We start from the raw sequence: 20,776 nt of genomic DNA on the forward strand, positions 1-20,776 counted from the left end.
AAGAAACAGTATAGCACCTTAAAACATCAACCTACGCCCTTGACACACTCCCCACCTTCTTTTTCAAAAGTGTGTTAAACTGCTTAGAAGCAGATCTCCTAGAAGTGGTAAACTCCTCACTTCTCTCTGGGACTTTTCCAAAGTCCCTTAAAACTGCAGTTGTCAAGCCCCTCCTAAAAAAGAACAATCTGGATAGCAACATATTGAGCAATTACAGACCAATCTCAAATCTTCCTTTCATTGGAAAGATCATTGAAAAAGTTGTCTTCAATCAGCTGAACAATTTCCTAATCTCAAATGGATACTTTTGACAATTTTCAATCTGGTTTCCGACCACATCAAAGCACAGAGACAGCGCTCATAAAGATAATAAACGATATTCGGTTAAATAGTGATGCAGGCAAAACATCAATACTGGTACTACTTGACCTCAGTGCTGCATTTGACACTGTCGATCATAACATACTTCTTGACAGGCTGGAAAAGTGGGTCAGGCTTTCTGGGATAGTCCTAAAATGGTTCAGGTCATACTTAGGAGGGAGAGGTAATTATGTGAGTATAGGAGACCATAAGTCTGAATGGACATCCATGACATGTGGAGTCCCTCAAGGCTCAATTCTTGCGCCACTCCTGTTCAACCTGTAAGCCCACTGAGCCAAATGATGAGAAAGAACCAAATTTCTTACCAGAGACCAGAGTGTGTGCAGATGACACACAGCTCTACTTAGCCCTATCGCCTATAAACAAAGACAAAACTGAAGTCATTGCGTTTAGAAAAAAAGATGAAGTACTCAAGATGAACGCATACCTTGATGCTAGGGGTCAAACAACTATAAATCAAGTCAGGAATCTCGGTGTGATTCTGGAGTCAGACCTTAGTTTCAGTAGTCATGTCAAAGCAATAACTAAATCAGCAAGACTTAAATCAAATTCCAGACAAGACTTAGAAAAACGTATTCATGCTTTCATCACCAGCAGGGTGGATTATTGTAATGGACTCCTCACTGGCCTTCCCAAAAAGACCATAAGACAGTTGCAGCTCATACAGAACGCTGCCGCCAGGATTCTAAGCAGAACCAGAAAATATGAACATATCACACCAGTCCTCAGGTCTTTACATTGGCTCCCAGTTACATTTAGGATTGATTTTAAAGTATTACTGGTATATAAATCACTCAATGGCCTAGGACCTCAATACATTGCAGATATGCTCACTAAATAAACAGATCACTCAGATCATTAGGATCACATCAGCTAAAAATACCAAGGGTTCACTCTAAGCATGGTGAGTCCGCTTTTAGCTACTATGCCAGCCGCAGCTGGAACCAGCTTCCAGAGGAGATCAGACGTGCTCCTACAGTCACATTCAAATCCAAACTCAAAACACATCTGTTTAGCTGTGCATTTACTGCATGAGTACTGTGCCACTGTACGTCCGACTGATTACACTGTATTTATTTTGCATCCTCCTTTTTATTCTAAATTGAACTGAAATGGCACTGAGAATTTGGTAAGAGTGATGAAACCATGCTGATGGCCTGGATTTGTGTTGGAGTAGTAAGTTTGACGTGATTAAACTCGAGATTATGTGGGGTGCGGACTGGATTGATTCCATTCCTAGAGCTTCCGAACAAATGGGTTTTTGGGGTGAGGACTGATGACCAGTGAACCCATGGTTACCCTGTGAGTCAGTCCTAGACCTCCTCCTGTCCGATTTTGGGGAAAAATCGGGTCTATTGGAGTCGTCCAATAGATTTTTTGGGCGCGTCTAAAGAACACCACAGACACAGTACAAGCCACATGGGAAAATCTCAATTTCTTTAATTTCTTTTATAACTGTTTTAATTTCCCTTGCTTTTATTTTGTGATTATTTAAATTATTTTCTGCAAAGCACTTTGCATTGTGTGAATCTATTGAATTCATAGTGTATGAAATGTGCTATATAAATAAACTTGCCTTGCCTATTTCACACTTCTAAGAGCCCACAATGGGCACTAGTATTGTATAATAAAATGTATTAAAAAAATGACTTGCACAAAGTAATTATTCCATCAGAATATCAGAAAGATGCTTTTTTGTGTCCAGATCCAGTTTAGTTATGGCATCTACCAGCCAGGGCTAACTGAACTTTGACCCCTTGATGTCAACACAGGAGAACAAAAACTGCACTAGTCATATGATTTCTATAGCTCTCACAGATAGCAAAAGCAAAATGTTAAAATGAAAAATTACTGAATTTATATTCAGAGAGCAGTTAAGATCTTTAATATCTATTCTGCATCTATCCGGTACACGTTCACACAAACAAAAAACATTCCCCTGACTGAATATGTATCCTATAATTAACCTCCCTACAGCCTGGCCTCCCAATTACCAATCAAGTGTCTTTCAGAAAGGAGGGTGCGTGTGCGTTTGTCCTCTGGTTTTAAATTTATGACACCAATTGCCCCTTGTTTTTTTTAGATTCAGGTGTTATATTCTAATTCATTAGCCTGTAACAAAGGCAAAACTGTTTAGATGACACACACACACACACACACACACACACACACACACACACACACACACACACATCAACTGTAAGAAAAATGTGATTGCATTTCATCCATCTATTACTAACAGAAGCATCATTGCTATTCAAACTAATGTGGCACACACACACACACACACATATATATATATATATATATATATATATATATATATATATATATATATATACATATACATATATATATATATATATACATATATATATATATATACATATATATATATATATATATATATATTAATATATATACAGATATATATATATATATATATATATAGATATATATATATATATAGATATATATAGATATAGATGTGATAAATGAGAAAGCTGTGAGACAAAGTGAGATTATAACTAACCTGAAAGTTGCCACTGTTCGTGTCAGTCATGTCCCACAGGGCGAAATCAGTCTCTCTGTCTCCATTCTCATCAATCTGCACCAGACCAGTGACACCTGGGAAAACCAAGAGACAGAGTGTGTGTTATAGAGACGACTGCAACAAATTAACATCAGAACACTAAAACATAGCTTTGACAAAGTGTAAACTTCGACCTACTCAAGGTTCATGACCTGCCTGGCCATCATTTGCAGATGAATTTAAAGTTCAGCAGTACTCCCGGCAGTAAAATGTCAATCTAAACAAAATGATCCCCTCAAATGATCTACATCTTTTATGGACGAGTTCATGTAATTGCTTTAAGAAAACAAAAATACAAGCTTAACATTTCAGATATTAAATTCTTTGGAACTTTACTCCATTATAAGAGCCTTTTATAACCATGATACCATTATTTTCCAATAAAAACATACCTTTAACTGATCTCTTTAACTGATACATATAAACACCACAGAGACATCAGTTAAACATACAATAAAGTCCAAACTTTAAAGGGATAGTCCACCCTTTCTTCAAAATATCTTTTCAATATCTTGTCATGTTTGGGTGGACTATATCCCTTTAAAGTGAAAGAAATCAACAAGTGATTTCTATGAAACACGGAAATATCAACCGTGTTTCATAGAAATCACTTGTTGATTTCAACCCATACAAACACACCCCACACTTCATTGTTCCACCCCCAAAATTTAACAACACAAAATGCAAGAGTGGATGTCTCTTTATTATAGCTGAAGCGAAGCAAAATAATGCTTCGCGAAAAATAAAGCAAAGAAACCTTGCCGTCTGTTTTCGCGCCTTTCCGCTTAAGTCTCACCACTGAAAAGCTTTTCTAACATTAATGTGGGTCCTAAAGCTCTTACCTGATCATAACCCTTCTTTTTCCAGTGATATTCCTCTGACCTTTTCTCTTTTGTAATGTCTCTCAGCCATCTCTCTTTCTACAGTCTTTCTTCAAATTTTCCTCATGAGGGTATATGCCCCCTACTGCTGTATTGTGGTGCATGGTCCGATCCACTATCAACAGCATTTCTCAGAAATCGCTTACTGCACCTTTAAGTGAACTATAATTATGCAAACACATTAACAATGAGTACCAACCACGTTATGAGTAATCATAATGATTATAATCACACATAGTAAATCAATCCATACACAGTGTGTGTGCATGTGAGCGTTCAATCAAATGTAATTGAGTCTCTTGAAAAGCTTCCGGTTATGCAAGATGGCCCCATCTTCCGATGAGGGTCAGGTGCGGGCTGTAATTTCCTGTGGAGGCCACTCACCTCTTTAAATGGGGTACAGATAGACGCAGAGTCCAGCTCAGAGGAAACACACAGTGACATTTAGACTGATATGAAAAGCTTAAACATTATCAGACTGGAAATGTCAAAGCCATTGGCGAGAGGGAGAGGAGAGAGAGAGATGTCCTCACATTGGTTGATGATAAGAATAGCTTTAATAGGCCTACATGAGCTATAAAAGGAATGGATGCTCACAGACAGTGAACAGTGACTGCTTCTGCAAACTGTATTCAGATTGTGAGGAATGTTTTGCCACATATTTCTCTTTGGAGGTCAAAGGGAAATATCCCTGAACACTGCCACTTTTGCCAACGTGCTCTCAGAGGAAATACAGATTCTCTTTCTGTATCTGTATCTCTTTCTGTCTTAGTTTCAAATTCTGATCAATTTTACATTAGAAACACTGGGAAGAACATGGAGAGAGAGAGAGAGAGAGAGAGAGAGAGAGAGAGAGAGAGAGAGAGTGTGTGTGTGTGTGTGTGTGTGCGTGTGTACCAAAAAATCTACTTAAGAGTGCAATGAGTGGACGCATAATGATAGTCGGAGTCATCTGAATTGAAGACAGGTAATTTATGTAGTGTAATGACTTAATCAGCAGGAAGTACAGGAAACTACTTGAGTACGACATGCCAGCATGACAGTGTAAATGGCAGATTGATGCTGAATAAAGTCTTGAATAAAGTCAAAGCGAAAACACATCTTTCATATCTCCTATGATGTTGACATCTGTTTTGCCTTGGAAAATTAGTTATCTACCTCGATAATATAGATAAGGTTTGTATAAATTGTGAGAATGATTTGTGACTTTGTGACTGAATTTTTCAGCTTATGACTATATAGTTGCTTTAGAGCTGTTTTATAGTTTTATAGCTGTACAATTTTTGGTTTTAACTACAGATAAAAAAAAAAAAAAAAAAAAAATTAACACCATTTAGGCTAATGAAATATATGTGATATGTAAATGTTTTGAATTACAAAATGGAAATTAGAAATGGTCTTGTGGTAATACATACATTTTTAAAAGAACAAATTATCTCTATTCATAGTATAGGTCATAAAAAACTGCATGAATTACAAAAGAATTACAAAACAACTAGCAAAATGTTTTTACAAATAGTTTTAGATGTAATAGTATAATAATTATGTCACAGTGAAGTATTTCACATCAACTAACGATTTATCTAATATCACAAAATTAAAATTATGGTAGCCTACCTCAACAACACAAGGATAATTTATGCATTAATCTATACATTAATATCACAGATTAAAAATAATAACAACAAATAGCACAACATTAATAGAGAATTAGTTATAAAGGTAATACTAATAAAGGTGCATGAAATGATGGGCAATGGGCAGACTGTACCCATTGAGTCTGTCCCTTTCTGAGCCAGCTATAACAGGCACAATGTAACAGAACTGCACGCAATCAATAGATCTGAAAAGATTTCATTATCTTTACAATAAAGATGAATGATTTTATAAATCAAGAGAATCAACTCTCCCTTTCAATGTCATATAAAAAGCAGAACAAGCTTGTAGAACATTCTGTGCTTCCTGTCTATTCAGCGACTTTATACTGAATACAGGATATAACTGTAGGTGGATCCAACTTAGTCATTTAGATTTTGGGGGGCGGCTGCTGTTAAAGATGTCTAAAATTTTACAGAGATCTAATTGCAATCAGCAGCCAAATTAGTCATTGTAATACATATGAATGTCACACATTCTGTACGTGCTAAATAGCTCATCTGTGAGTGATGTTTTGCTATTATAGCATGAATGAGACTATTATCTTTAGTTTTGAAACAATGTCTTAAGTTTAAGACATATTTTAAAGGGGACCTATTACCTTGAAGGGGTCAATTTGAATAGGAATTCATGCTTGAATAGTCAAACAACACATTGTTTTTCACATATTTTACATTGTTGCAGCACCTCTCTTCCCAGTCTGTCAGTAACGCTCTGTTTAGTTTCTGTCTCTATGAAGCCCCTCCTTCCGAAAAGCACGATGTGCTCTGATTGGTCAGATGGACCAGTGTGTTGTGATTGGTAAACCACTTTGAGCATGTTTCGGAAATGCCACGCCCCATACCATAACCGTGAGTTTCAACACACTACTAACGAAACTTAACCAGGCCTCGTCCCCTTTTTCATATGCCTTGAGCAGGAATTATTTAAATAAGGAATATTGTAATGTATACGTTCACGAACAAAACTCAAACGAGGGATTTCAGAGAGTTTACTGATAAAGATAATAACTCCCTTTGGAGAGGACTTTGGGCTTTGTAGACTTTTTGTTCAAACAGCAACATTATACATTAAATAAAGTTGAAAATGTAAAAGAAACAAACATAAAAGGTCCTCTTTAAATATGAAAAGAAACATTTTTATTTAATTGATAACTATACTGTTTTGCATTTTATTCTCCAAACTGTTTTAAACCAAATGTATTCCAGAAAAGACATCTACAGGAAAAGCTACCATGTTTGAAAGAGTCTGGGTTTGGCCCATGAGGTAGTCTATCAAATTTAGACCACTAGCTTAGGTCAAACATCTCCAGAAACACACCTGGCTGTGTGTGGGTGGGCAAAACAACCAAATGTAACCACCGTTTACTTGAAGCAGATCCCATGGCAACAGGACACCTGCTGATTTTAGAATAATGTGAGGGAAGTCAAATACTGTAGATTCATTGGGATCAAATAAAATGGAAAGGTGGAATAAGGCATGAGTGAATGGATGGGTGATAATAGGAGAAATCTCTTAAATCCTTGTGCAGCGTTAGCTTCTAAAAGAGAGGACAACTTCCAATGTTGTTTGTCCCTGGAAACCAAAATGTTTAATTTAAGATTTTCGACTAAGACATAGACAGACCCTCAGCGCATAACACATGAAAAGACAAGCTCTGAACATCAACAAATGACAAGAAACTAACAGTGAGGACAAAAACAACAGCGACAGCATAATAAGCAAGCAGTAAAACAATAATAACAGTAACTATAATTAATTTGTATCTCAATGCATGCTGGGAAGTGGGAACAAGCCAAAGCATGCATTGGAATGACCCAAAGATCATTTTGTGCTTTAAATGGAAGCAAAAAAAAAAAAAAAATCTTTCTTTTACAGTTATACAAGTACATTATGATAAATTCCAAAATTTCAGCCATAAATAAATTATAAATATTAGCCAGATTATGTTCATTACCTGTCTGATGTATGCTTATGCTGAAATATAATTAAACAATGGTATGTAGATTAAAAAAACTTATATCGCGTGTCATTGTGTGTAGGGAGTTTGCTCACGTGATTTATTTTCCGCGCTTCAAAACTTCTAATGTTTTGGCACTAATTTTATGCCCTTTCTCTCTCTAACTTCCCTCAGTCTCGTTCACTCGGATGTACGTCATTGCTTACATTGCACGAGCAGCCCTTGATCACTTGGAATCCGATATGGGGTTGATTTTTTATTTATAGTTTTTTCCTTATAAATTTGTTTACACACCAAGGAATGTATGTATGCTTGGGCTGTTAAAAAAATCTTAAACAGGTCCACCTGATTCAACTCATCAGCTCATTAACCCATGTGATAATGAGCTGATGAATTGAATCAGGTGTGTTTGATTAGGGAGACAAAGAAAACGTGCAGTGTTGGGGGTCCTTCAGGAGCAGGGTTGAGGAACACTGCCCTATATCCTTTAGGATGAATAAGATGATTTGTAACTGTATTAAGCAGAGTCTCTATGCAAACTGGAGTGAATCTAGCATAGAGTCCATAGTGGAGGTCAAATGACTGGCCAAAAACAACTCCATCATTTTAAACAAGTTATTGCGACAGGCCGAAAATCATTTGGCATGATACTTGCACCGGGCTTTTTTGGCAAAGGGCTAATTATTGAGAATTTCCATAGTTTTGGCACTGTGTATGTGTCTAAAAGAAATTATATAACCTTACAAAAACTACTTTTAATTGAGGAGCACAATATTTAAGAAGACAGGCTTGTTGACTTCGGAAAAACCTTATATCCACTGAGAGAGAATTTAGTGCACGAGGAATGAACAGTGCATGCAAATCACTGACACATTTGGCTGACGCCAAGGCCAGAAGCAGATCTGTCTTGAAAGACAGGGCCTGAATGGAAATATTTCCCAGGTGTTTTAAAAGGCTGTTGAGACAAAGCATCCAACACCATGGAGAGATCCCACTCTGGAACAGCTCTTCTAGTGACTGGAAGAGAATGGCAAACGCCCTTCATAAATCTATGAAAAAGGGGGTGTTGCCCCACCATACTGCCGTCAAAACCAACATGACATGCAGCAATAGTCGCTAAATAGACCTTAATATTAGAAAAAGATATTAGAGAACTTGAGAGAGAGCCTGGCCAATTTCAACCAGCGCTCCAGCGATGTGCCGCTTTTCACTATCGGGGAGACCAGATAGATTAAGCCACAGTGCACGGACAGCTTGATGGGCATTACAGAGAACTAGGTCATTAACAGTTACAATCTCCTTCCAGAGAGTGGGTGACGGAAACCCTTTCTCCAGTTGTTCCCCCATGTTGACCAGGAGCTCGGCCTGGTAAGCTGAAAGCAGGGAGGAGATGTTGAGGGCTCTTACAGCCAAGGCCAAAGCTTTATAAGAGGCCTGGTGGAAGGACGCGGAAAAGCTATCCATTTTGCCAGGGAGAACAGGTTTGAGAGGGGTGAGCAGCCCACCTTGAGAGGGATTAAGGTGCCTGGCGATAGAGGGCTCAAATGATGGGCGGGGGTTACCCATGACATGCGAGACAGAGTTAGAGGTTGAGCTAGTCTCCCCAGCAATTCTTCATATGTTTTGCACATGCAGGGAGGACAGGGAAAAGCTGCTTTCTAGTGGTGTTTGATGACTGTTTTCAGTCATTCAGTCTGTTGTAAATCCATCTGTTAATACATTGTCTGTTGCCTCAGATGCTCTATGTTAAAACTTCCAAAGATTTTTTATTAACAAAATCACTAACTTAAGACTTAGTGTCTGCCCTAATTTAACTGTCCCCCCAAATCTTGACACCTGCTTCTGGTTTCTGGGAGGTTTTTGATCCTATCAACCTCCAGACACTGAAGGACGTGACTATCAAGCCCAAACCTTCATTTTGTCCTAATGATATCATTCACCCGAGATTTTTTAAATTAATCATTGATTCGGTTGGGACAGGTATGGTATCTCTTATCAACAAGTGTCTCAAAACGGGCTCTGTTCCTGCCAATCTTAAAGTGGCTACGGTCACTCCTCTGCTCAAGAAGCCTTCACTAGATCCTTCTGTTTAAAAAAAAAAAAAATCAGCCTATCTCTGTCTTACCTTTCATTTCTAAGCTATTGGAGAAAATTGTACTGGATCAACTCCAACACTTTTTGTCAAATAATTGTATCTATGAGGTTTTTCAATCTGGTTTTCGGACTGCTCACAGCACTGCGTCCGCCCTCCTGAGAGTGTTAAATTATATTTATCTCTCCACTGATTCCGGAGATACTGTGGTTCTTGTTCTCTTATATCTTTCGGCAGCTTTTGATACCACTGACCACCCTACTCTTTTATCTAGACTAGAGTCTTGGGTGGGTCTAAAAGCTTCTGTTCTGACTTGGTTTCAGTCATACCTGTCTGACAGTAAGGTCATTTCTCCAGCTCTATGGCACCTCTGACCTGTGGTCTTCCACAGGGTTCTATTTTGGCTCCTTCTCTATTTTCTCTCTACATGCTACCTCTGGGCGCTATTCTAAGGAAACAAGGTGTATCATTTCATTTTTACACGGACAACACCCAAATTTATATTCCAATCAAGTGAAACAACCCTGTAGCGATAAATTCTCTTCTGCTATGCTTAGAGGAGGTTAAAGCATGGCTAGCCCAAAATTTCCTCTTTCTAAATGAAGACAAGACTGAGGTATATAAGGTGTATAAGCCCTGATTTAGAGAGTCTATTGGCTTTTAAATCCCCAGGGGTGCAGAACTCAAATTTGACAAACACATTTCATCCGTAATCAGTTCCAACTCGTCTACTGTCTAAAATCAAAGGCTTTCTCACTCCGAAAAACTCTGGAAATGGCTGTTCATGCATTTATAACGTCCTGGCAAGTTTACTGCAATTCCTTATATTGCGGTATATCAAGTTCTCAAATTGCTCGTCTTCAGTTAGTCCAAAATGCTGTGGCCAGACTTATTCATAAGTGTCGCAAATATGACCACATCTCTCCGATTCTCAAATCTCTACACTGGCAGCCAGTTCGACAGAGAATAGATTTTAAAATTCTACTCTTTCTTTTTAAAATCTCTACATAACTTAGCTCCTGCCTATCTCTCTGAACTTGTTCATCCTTACACTCTGTCCAGAAGCCTAAGATCATACGACTAGGCTTTGTTGGTAGTCCTTCACATTAGACTTAAGCGTAGAGGGGGATGCATTTGCGGTGGCAGGGCCACGACTCTGGAACACCCTGCCTCTAGAGATTAGAACGGCCCCGGTCTGTCTTCAAGTCTCTGTTAAAAACCTACCTGTTTTCTTTAGCATATTGATCTCTATTTTTAGGTTGGTTTACCTATTTTATATTTGAGTCTGATACTGTTTTGCCACTCCTGTTTTTCCATTCTATATTTGAGTCTGACACTTTGCCACTTCTGTTTGACCATTTTATATTTTAGTCTGATACTGTTTTGCTACTCCAGTTTTAAGGTTGCTCTTAGCTTTGCTGCTTTTATTTGTGTTTTATGTGTTGTTTTGCAGATATTATTTTCTTATTATTTATCTGGTTGTTCTGTAAAGCACTTTGGTCAGCCTAGTGGTTGTTGTAAATGTGCTATATAAACAAAGCGAACTTGAACTTAAACTTGAACTAAACATCAGTCTATCAATAGTCCACAGGATGCCTTCAACAGAATTTGTCGATCTGTCGGAAGCAGACTTTGGGGCCATCCAACCAGGTTGATTAATTGCAGAATATTTTACCCTGTTATTTTTTACTTCATAATTAATCACACTAAATTAACATATTTAATTGACAGCCCTACTATGTACAAATGCAGACGGACCTAAGGGCCTACACTCACATAAGGACTGTATATACACAATAACCTTAAAAGGTAACATGAAGGTTTTGCATAAAACATCATATTAAGATTGTGATTAATTAATATGTATTTTTAAATAGGCAGCTGAGTGTTATCTGCTACAGTAAATGTTTGTCTGTGTGGGTGTCTGCACACATGTGCGACCGCTTTTCTTTTTCTGAACCTTAAAATTTATAGAAGTCACATCATAATTCTGGAAAGTGCATCATCAGATCCATCTCTGCAGGGAGCTTCTGTTTGTAAGAAGGGTCTGTAATGCCAGACTTTTTGACACAGGGCAGATTCATACATAATCTGTTTAATTGATAGAAATCAAACGGGACCTGGCACAGACCAAAGCCTGTTTCTCTTTCTTAAAGCTACACTGTGTAATATTTTAAGTTGATTTTTAGCAAAAAACACTTTGTTCTTTCAAAATTATACGTTCTCATTAATGTGTAATCACTTCAACCAACTAATTATGCATTCTCGTAAGTGTATAATCTGCCATTTAGAATGCATACGAGCGAGTCGCTCGAATGGCGGAAGCCATGTTGCGCATCCATCTTGAAAATATATTAGACAAAGAGGGACATAACTGGAAATTCAAGCTTCGCCTATCGCGTTTTTACACTCAGTGGCACCGAGGCGAATGCGAGGGGGAGATTACTCACGACTGCCGGCAGATTTGAAATAATACGGCCACCGTAGGTGTTAAAACGCCCTCGGAATGGGAGGGGCTAGAAAGTAATATTCAGTTGGTAGTCATATACAATTTCACTGCTAGATGGGAGTAAATCCTACACAGTGTAGCTTTAATGATTAATTAAGCTGGACAAGGCTTTTTTAAGAGCCTGCATGAAATAAAGTCGTTATTGTTTCTATTGTATTCTTTTCTTTTTTTTTCTTTGGCATACTTACACCACACTGGAAAAGCAACACATAAAAAATTGCATTCAATGTCAATACAAAACTAGCATTTGTTTTTGTATACATTTTTGTTGTTGTTAAAGACCAGAAAATGTAAATGTAGCAAACTCATGGAAGCACTTAAAAATAAAAAATCACTTTGGCCTTCAGAGTTACTGTAGTGGAGCCATGTTTCTTTGTTTAGAAGATCATTGAGCTGAAGACACAAAATATTGCAAACAGAAAAAAAAAAATGTCTCAACCAACCTCAATTCAACCCACACAATACAACCCTTAGCACCATGAGAAGATAAAAAGAATCTGTTTTCTTTTTCAAAACGCCTGACCTTCAGCCAGAGACATTAACATAACTCTTTTCTCAGTAATCCAAATTTGACCAAAGAGTTGGACAAGAAAGACATTTATGCAGGATGTGACCTCTACAGAAGAGAGGAGAAAAGGCCAGAGATATGCTTCAGTATTTGGTGGACATTATTCGCTTCTGAAAGCTTCTCAAACATTATTAAAATGAATCAGCATCATATGATACTATGTGGAAAAATAGATGCCAAAAAAAATTATACAGAAAGATACATGGTCTGCCAGTGATAAAAGATCAGCATCATGATGTTTTACTTCTCATTCAAAGCACTGTAGCCAGGTAAAAAAGGATGAGTCCCAATTTCATATTTATTAAAAAAATTATATATTTTTTTTTTATTCATTATAAAGATATACTATTATTAAATTAAGATTAATAATATTATTTTTTTATTATTTATTACATTTATTTTAAATGATATCAAAGTTGAATGATCTGTCTTTTATAGTTTGGTTGCTATGAAAGAAAAAATCCTTAGATCATAACTGGATTATGTGCTCACCATAATATGTCCGGTTCCACATTCTCTTTGTGACAGATTCTCCTGAAGGTCGATCCTGTCCCTCTGAAAGACTCTCATTTAGAGCATTGCAGTACAACATCAGACCGTCATAGAAACCACCTGAGATGATGTTCATCTGAAAGAATCAAATATCCAAATAAGTGAATGCACATATGTGAAAAATTCATAATCATCACTATGAGGCTACTCAAAGATTTATACAACTATTTATTTACCTTTATTTTCAATTTACAAGTCAAGTCGCCTTTACACAAAATGCCTTTGCAATTTATACAATACAGATTTTCAAAGCAGTTCTAGGGATAAACAGGAAAATAATGATTCAATGATGCAAACAGAGTTCAGTTCTGCTGCAAAGCAGCTCTAAAGAGAAAATAGTGTCATTGTTCAGCTGAGGTCAATTTAGTGTTGATTCAGTTCTGTTCAATAACTGTGTAAAGACCATCAAATAATAAATTAGTTTAATTCAGCTATAAAGCTGCTCTGGAGAAAACAGTGATGTCATCGTCCAGCTCAGTTCAGTTCTCATCCAATAGTGTCAGTACAGTCAAAATCAATAATAATTGCTATATATGTATATATGTACGTGTATGAGTATTTACATAAAAACTATGCGCATTACAAATCAGTCCAGCATCCAGAGTAAATCGTGCTGGTACTGATGGACATGTTAGATTGATTTTCTTGACACACATCCTACCTGGAGCATGCTATTATGCTGTTGGTTTTCTGAATACACCTGATCTGAATCCTTTACCAAATATTTGTCAGAAATGAAAAAATAAAGTCAGACTATGTGAGGCACAGGGTAAAGTGCTTCATCTCTTAATCTTTTGTCCCAATCCATTCAGACCATTTTACCCCTGCAGAGATTCATTTGCATGTAAATGAACAGAACTGATGAGAGAGTTGCTTTTTTAAAGCACAGTCGCTGGGTAAAGAGTTTTTTCTTTTCATATTTCAACTCACTCAAGCCCTGTCACTTTCTGTATGTGAACTGGGACACAGAAAAACACTTGAATATGGTCTCCGAAGCAAACCTCTCAATTAGAATCCACACTGAGTGGAAAATCCACAAAGCCTCATACAAATTAAGACAGATGTGCTCATACAGCTTGTTCAACTAGGAGAGAACAGAGATAAACATATAGTTCCTCTCAGGAGCACACCCTGGTGTTAAATACCCTGTTAAAAATACCTGTTTTCTCTCCTGTGTCTGTGTGAATGTGTCTGTATGCATGTTGTTTTGAGATGCACTGTGATAAAGAGATCAGACAGTTGCTGAATTGAACTAAATTAACTGTCTACACACCTATTATATGCACCATACTCTCTAATAACCAGCAGACCCATTAAAAGGCAAATACTCAAACACAGCTAACTAGACACAATTTTTTTTTCTTGCATTAAAATACATTCTCCTGATGGATGCAGAGCAGCTTAAACCATTTGACCTGAAAATTGCAGGTGTGCGTCACATTAATTTCATAACCTGGGCCTCAAACATACCCTAGAAATCTAGACGCACCCTAGTGGCAGCAAATGTAATTTGCAGCCAGGGTCGTTTAGTAACTCTCCGTTGGCTTGCGATATCCTATTGCGTGCAGAGGGAATTTGAAAGACAACCGTTTATCCCGCCCTTCGGATTGAGCCCTGCTAATGGTGTGTTCCCAGATCCAACATCTTGATGTGGGTCTGGCTTGTAAGGCCTCAAACACACACACACACACACACACAGATATATAATTATGTTCAACCTTTACCATTTGGAGAGAAAAAGAGCAAAAGTGCATTGCATCCTGTTCCTTTGTGCATTATTTAGTGAATAGATGACTATTATAGAAAAAAACGGTAAACACACATAAATGCACTTGGCTGAAAAACATAAATTTATTCATTTTGAGGAAGAAGGTCCCTTCAATCTCTTTATGAGAGAAGCCTGGCTGTAATGGGGGCACACAGAATTTTTAACGAGATAAGAGAATAAAGAAATAAATAGTAATTGCAACGGAAGATAGAAAAGATGCAGAGCACAGTAGAGTCTTGACAGAATAGGCGCAATAATAAAATAATGAAAAATGAAAAGGTAAAGATAAATCAGTTCATAATGATCTCTCTTACCAAAGAATCATCCACTGTGAAGTTGAACATCCGTTTGGCATCCGATTTTAGATTAGTGACAAACTCTTTGTACTCCTGATTCTGTGGCTCTAAGTAGGTCAGAATCTTCACACTCTGAAAAATATACAAAATATATACAAATTTACTCTGAGGCAAATATCTATTCTAAAAAAAATTATATCAAATATATAAGCAACTACTGTGTGTTTGTGAGTGTGAGTGTATATATATATAATTATATATATATATATATATATATATATATATATATATATATACAGTGAGGAAAATAAGTATTTGAACTCTGTATAGACTGGCTAAGCCACGCCAGAACCTTGATATGCTTCTTACAGAGCCACTCCTTGGTTATCCTGGCTGTGTGCTTCGGGTCATTGTCATGTTGGAAGACCCAGCCTCGACCCATCTTCAATGCTCTAACTGAGGGAAGGAGGTTGTTCCCCAAAATCTCGCAATACATGGCCCCGGTCATCCTCTCCTTAATACAGTGCAGTCGCCCTGTCCCATGTGCAGAAAAACACCCCCAAAGCATGATGCTACACATGACCGCATCTGACATCTGCATCCGCATCTGCATCTGACCACATGACTTTCTCCCATGACTCCTCTGGATCATCCAAATGGTCATTGGCAAACTTAAGACGGGCTTTGACATGTGCTGGTTTAAGCAGGGGAACCTTCCGTGCCATGCATGATTTCAAACCATGACGTCTTAGTGTATTACCAACAGTAACCTTGGAAACGGTGGTCCCAGCTCTTTTCAGGTCATTGACCAGCTCCTCCCATGTAGTTCTGGGCTGATTTCTTACCTTTCTTAGGATCATTGAGACCCCACGAGGTAAGATCTTGCATGGAGCCCCAGTCCGAGGGAGATTGACAGTCATGTTTAGCTTCTTCCATTTTCTAATGATTGCTCCAACAGTGGACCTTTTTTCACCAAGCTGCTTGGCAATTTCCCCGTAGCCCTTTCCAGCCTTGTGGAGGTGTACAATTTTGTCTCTAGAGTCTTTGGACAGCTCTTTGGTCTTGGCCATGTTAGTAGTTGGATTCTTACTGATTGTATGAGGTGGACAGGTGTCTTTATGCAGCTAACGACCTCAAACAGGTGCATCTGATTTAGGATAATAAATGGAGTGGAGGTGGACATTTTAAAGGCAGATTAACAGGTCTTTGAGGGTCAGAATTCTAGCTGATAGACAGGTGTTCAAATACTTATTTGCAGCTGTATCATACAAATAAATAGTAAAAAAAATCATATATTGTGATTTCTGGATTTTTTTTTAGATTATGTCTCTCACAGTGGACATGCACCTACGATGACAATTTCAGACCCCTCCATGATTTCCAAGTGGGAGAACTTGCAAAATAGCAGGGTGTTCAAATACTTATTTTCCTCACTGTATATATATATATATATATATATATATATATATATATATATATATATATATATATATACACACACACACACTATATACAACTGTATATAAGACCATGTATCTTTCTGCAATTTATAAGCAATTTTTTACAATTAACTTTGTATACTAATAACCTAAATTGTATACTAATAAATGCAAAGGTTATTAAATGCTGAAAAAAATATATTGATAACTGTTAGTTAATGCATTAACTAATGCTAACAAATGAGACCTTATTGTATAGTGTTACCCACATTTTTAGACTAAAGCACTTCTCTTATGAAGTTACATACATATATGAATAGTTTGGTCAGGTTGGTCTGTTTTTATATTGTGTGCAATAATAATCTACCAAAGCTAAGCTCCATTGAGCATCAGCATGTCCTGAATCTGCTGTGCGTGGGTTCATCAGTGGGTACGTAGTGTTGGAGTTCAGACATTTCTCACGCTCTGCACAGAAACCCTTCCACTATCAAAACAGGCAGCTGTTATCACAGTAGGGGCTGCTGACTGCGGTTCTGTGACACCGACCAAAGCTAGAGTGAACTGCATAGCTTTTGATAAGAATATGGCTCAGATTTTGAGCCCCCTGAAGCATAGCAGGGATTGTTTTGTGTAACAGGGGGTTTAAATAAAATGCATTGTTATTATGTCACCATACAGACTAAAAGCCAGGCTCTTTTTAAGGTTCAAGAGATGAGACAACAATTCTGTTGAAAAATCTTCATAACTGTCTCTCTTCTCCTTTATCATGATCATAATAATTATTATCTCAAATAGTATAATATCAGTTATATTTCTGTTAGCAAAACTTAACAGACCATGAAACTAAGGATGTTGAGTGTGTGTGAGTGTTTGTGAGTGTGTGTGAGTGTGTGTGTGTGTGTGTGTGTCCAGACATAGGGCTTACTGGACAGACTTTTAAAAAGACAGCTGATTACAACAACCTGCAACACCTCCTTAGAGAGCAATACAGACAAACTGACTAAATTCAGAGAAAATACCTTGAATTAAGTTTATTTGGTAAGACTTAATTTGATGGTCCCCTTACAGACATTCAATTGACTATAAATTAACTTTACAACTACATGTCAAGTTGTCAACTTATTCTACGAACCCCAACCCTAACCTAACAGTCTTCTAGTCTACAAACCAGAGTAACCATTTATTTTATTAGAGAATATATTGAATTAAAAAATGTTCCTCTGTTAAGCATAAACCACTTTAAATTGTGTTTTATTTCTGCTTTAAACAAGAAAAAATAAATGTCAGTGGAGTAAGAAAAAACAAAGATAATTTCTCAGAAAATAAATGAATATTTTATGCAAATATTATAAAGTTTTAATATTATCATATTTATAGTAATAATTAAATATTAAAGATTATTATTGATATTTAAAAATACAAAATGAATGAAACTGAAAATGATTATTGGCAGTGTATGTCCTCATCACTATTTGTCCATCCCTCTCTCTCATGTTTTATGAAAGGCTTTAGTTACCTGGAAGGCCTCCTTGGCAAAGACATCATCTGGGTCTCCTCTGGCCCATGGCTGCGAAGGCCTGGACTCCAAACTGCGTCCAAAGATGTCAATGTAGAAGAAGACATACTCCTCCTTGGGGAGACCTGCCCTGTGGAAGTGCACCATCAACTGCCGGAAAATATCCGGAGAACAGCATACAAACACCACTGTAATGAGAAAGAGAGAGAGAACATATCGACATGAGGAAAAAACTTTAGCCTCCTTATAATTCCCTCCCCTTCACACACAAACACATATTCTGGTTCTATGGAGCATTGAGGATATCAGGAGCTCAAATATAGCTTTTTTGTACTCCCATTAGCATTTTTACCAGAAATGACTTCGTAATCAATATCACAACGTCATTACTTCAGCATGACGTGCCAGTATAATGCATCCAGACAGGAATTAGCGTGTGCACGTTCATTTTCATGTGTGTGTACAGTAAGTGTGTCTGTAATGGTGCATTAATGCATTTATGGCTCTGAGTGAATCTGGACTGTCTGTTCTATGCTTTTAGCATCGCACGTCATACATTAAAACATGACTTTGATGATTCATTCACAATGCATAATATAATTTTCCTAATCAGTATTTTTGTCTTTTCCAGTAATATAAATCTCTTAAAAAATATAAATGTATGTAAAATAAGTTCACTTTTATCCACATGCAAAATTGCATAAGACATTAAGATATTTTCATAGAATCAATCCATCCATCCATCCATCCATTCTCAAACCTTCTTGCTGTGAGGAAACAGTGCTAACCACTGAGCCACGAGCCGCCCACAGAGAATATACATATTAAAGTTAATTTTTTAAGCTTATTTTATCAAAATATTGTGAAGTTTTTTGTTAATTTTTTTTTTAAATGTTATAGGTCAATAAAGTTACTTATATACTTACATACATAAATACATACACACACACACACACACACACACACACACACACACACACACACACACACACACACACACTATAAGATATACAATATAAAAATATATAAAACATTCTCTGAAAATAGGTCTTAATATCTTATGCAGTTTTGCTTCTCAAATAAATATATAATGTTTAAAATATGTTTAGATATTTTTATTGGAAAAGAAGTAAAAAAAACTGATAAAGAAAATTGTTCTCACAGTGTAAATATAACCAGTAGAAACATTTTCTATTTCCATTATTCATGTGATATTGTGCTGAACAGGATGTTTCATAAAAATGATAAGGGATATATTTTATATGAAAAGGATGTTAAGCTTCTCCTCAACATTTCAGATAAGAAAAAAAACATTCAGGCGCGAGAAGGAACCACAAATAGTGAAAGAAAGCAAAATGCTTCATTAATTCTGATCAAATGAGTGAAGTGATCACAGAGACGAGGAGAGAGAGAGTGTTAGAACTTGACTCCAGACAGTCATTTGCAGAAGGAGGGTAATTACAGGAGACATAAGCTAATAGCAAGTTATGTGTGTGTGTGTGTGTGTGTGTGTGTGTGTGTGTGTGTGTGTGTGTGTGTGTGTGTGTGTGTGTGTGTGTGTGTGTGTGTGTGTGGTGTGTGTGTGTTGCTCAGTAACAATGTGATTTCAGTTTGAGGATAATAACGAACAAGGTGAAAGATGGATTTAGAATTTTAGAAGAATTCTAAATGAACAACTATCTTTAAGCCTCTCTGCCAATAAAATGATGGAATACAAGTGAAGGATCATGGGGAATATCAATTAATCAATCTATCCATCCATTTATTCATCCATTTATCTATCTGAGACTTCAGAGGCAAGATAACAGAAATAGGCAGAGGCTATAATTCAACATGTACACAGAAAATTTCAAAAAATCAAAAAAAAAAAAATTAGTAAGTATTTTAAACAAAATACTTTTTAAGAACCTGAAACAAAACCTGTAATTAACCTGTAAACGTAGCCTGAGAACAAACAGATCAGTGTCAACCAGTAAAGGTCAGAATGGAGGGACAGGATCTAGATGGAGACAGACAAGCCAGTCAGTCTGTCTCAGTCTATCTTTGTATTGGCAGATCTGGGTAGATGTGGGTAATGAGAGAGTCCAATGACAACGACAGGCAAAGCTTGTTGAGTTGGGCAAATGTGTGTATATTTCAAAATCTAACATAGCATCTGTATGCTCAACAACCAAATTTGAAAGCTTTGTAATTTTCTCAAAAGGACTTAAAAAAAAAACATCTCTATACCTCAGTACACAAAGGAAACATTCTGGTTTCTAACTGGTCTAAACTGGTTATTAGCTGGTAGAATTTTATTTTTGGATCAGCAACAAATCTTCTTCAGCATTCTCTATTAAGTCATACAGGTTTGGAATGACATGTAGGTGAATAAACATACATTTTATTTTTGTGTTAATTCTCCCTTTAAGGTGTAACTTCGTCAATTTTCAACCAGCTTTGAATTGTTACGATGTCGGTAGTATAATTAAATGAACAATGTGATGTAAAACGCGTCATCTGGCGGACTTTTGACAGCTCCAGGGCTTTCGTGAAAACTACAGATTATACTTTAAAATATGTTTT

General features: G+C 36.9%; 1 protein-coding gene across 1 annotated transcript in view; it reads right to left on the reverse strand.

The window, feature by feature from the left end:
* The window catches only part of npr1b (natriuretic peptide receptor 1b), a 46,554-nt gene that overhangs the window by 12,597 nt on the left and 13,181 nt on the right, over positions 1-20,776 (reverse strand). The window contains exons 3-6 of the mRNA XM_081389736.1: positions 18,212-18,399; positions 15,275-15,388; positions 13,133-13,268; positions 2,915-3,009 (exon numbers count right to left, since the gene is read on the reverse strand). Of these exons, the coding sequence (XP_081245862.1) occupies positions 2,915-3,009; positions 13,133-13,268; positions 15,275-15,388; positions 18,212-18,399 (533 nt within the window). The remainder of the gene's footprint in view (positions 1-2,914; positions 3,010-13,132; positions 13,269-15,274; positions 15,389-18,211; positions 18,400-20,776) is intronic.

The sequence above is a fragment of the Scardinius erythrophthalmus genome (genome assembly GCF_964197995.2).
Source record: "Scardinius erythrophthalmus genome assembly, chromosome: 16".
Lineage (NCBI taxonomy): Eukaryota > Metazoa > Chordata > Actinopteri > Cypriniformes > Leuciscidae > Scardinius > Scardinius erythrophthalmus.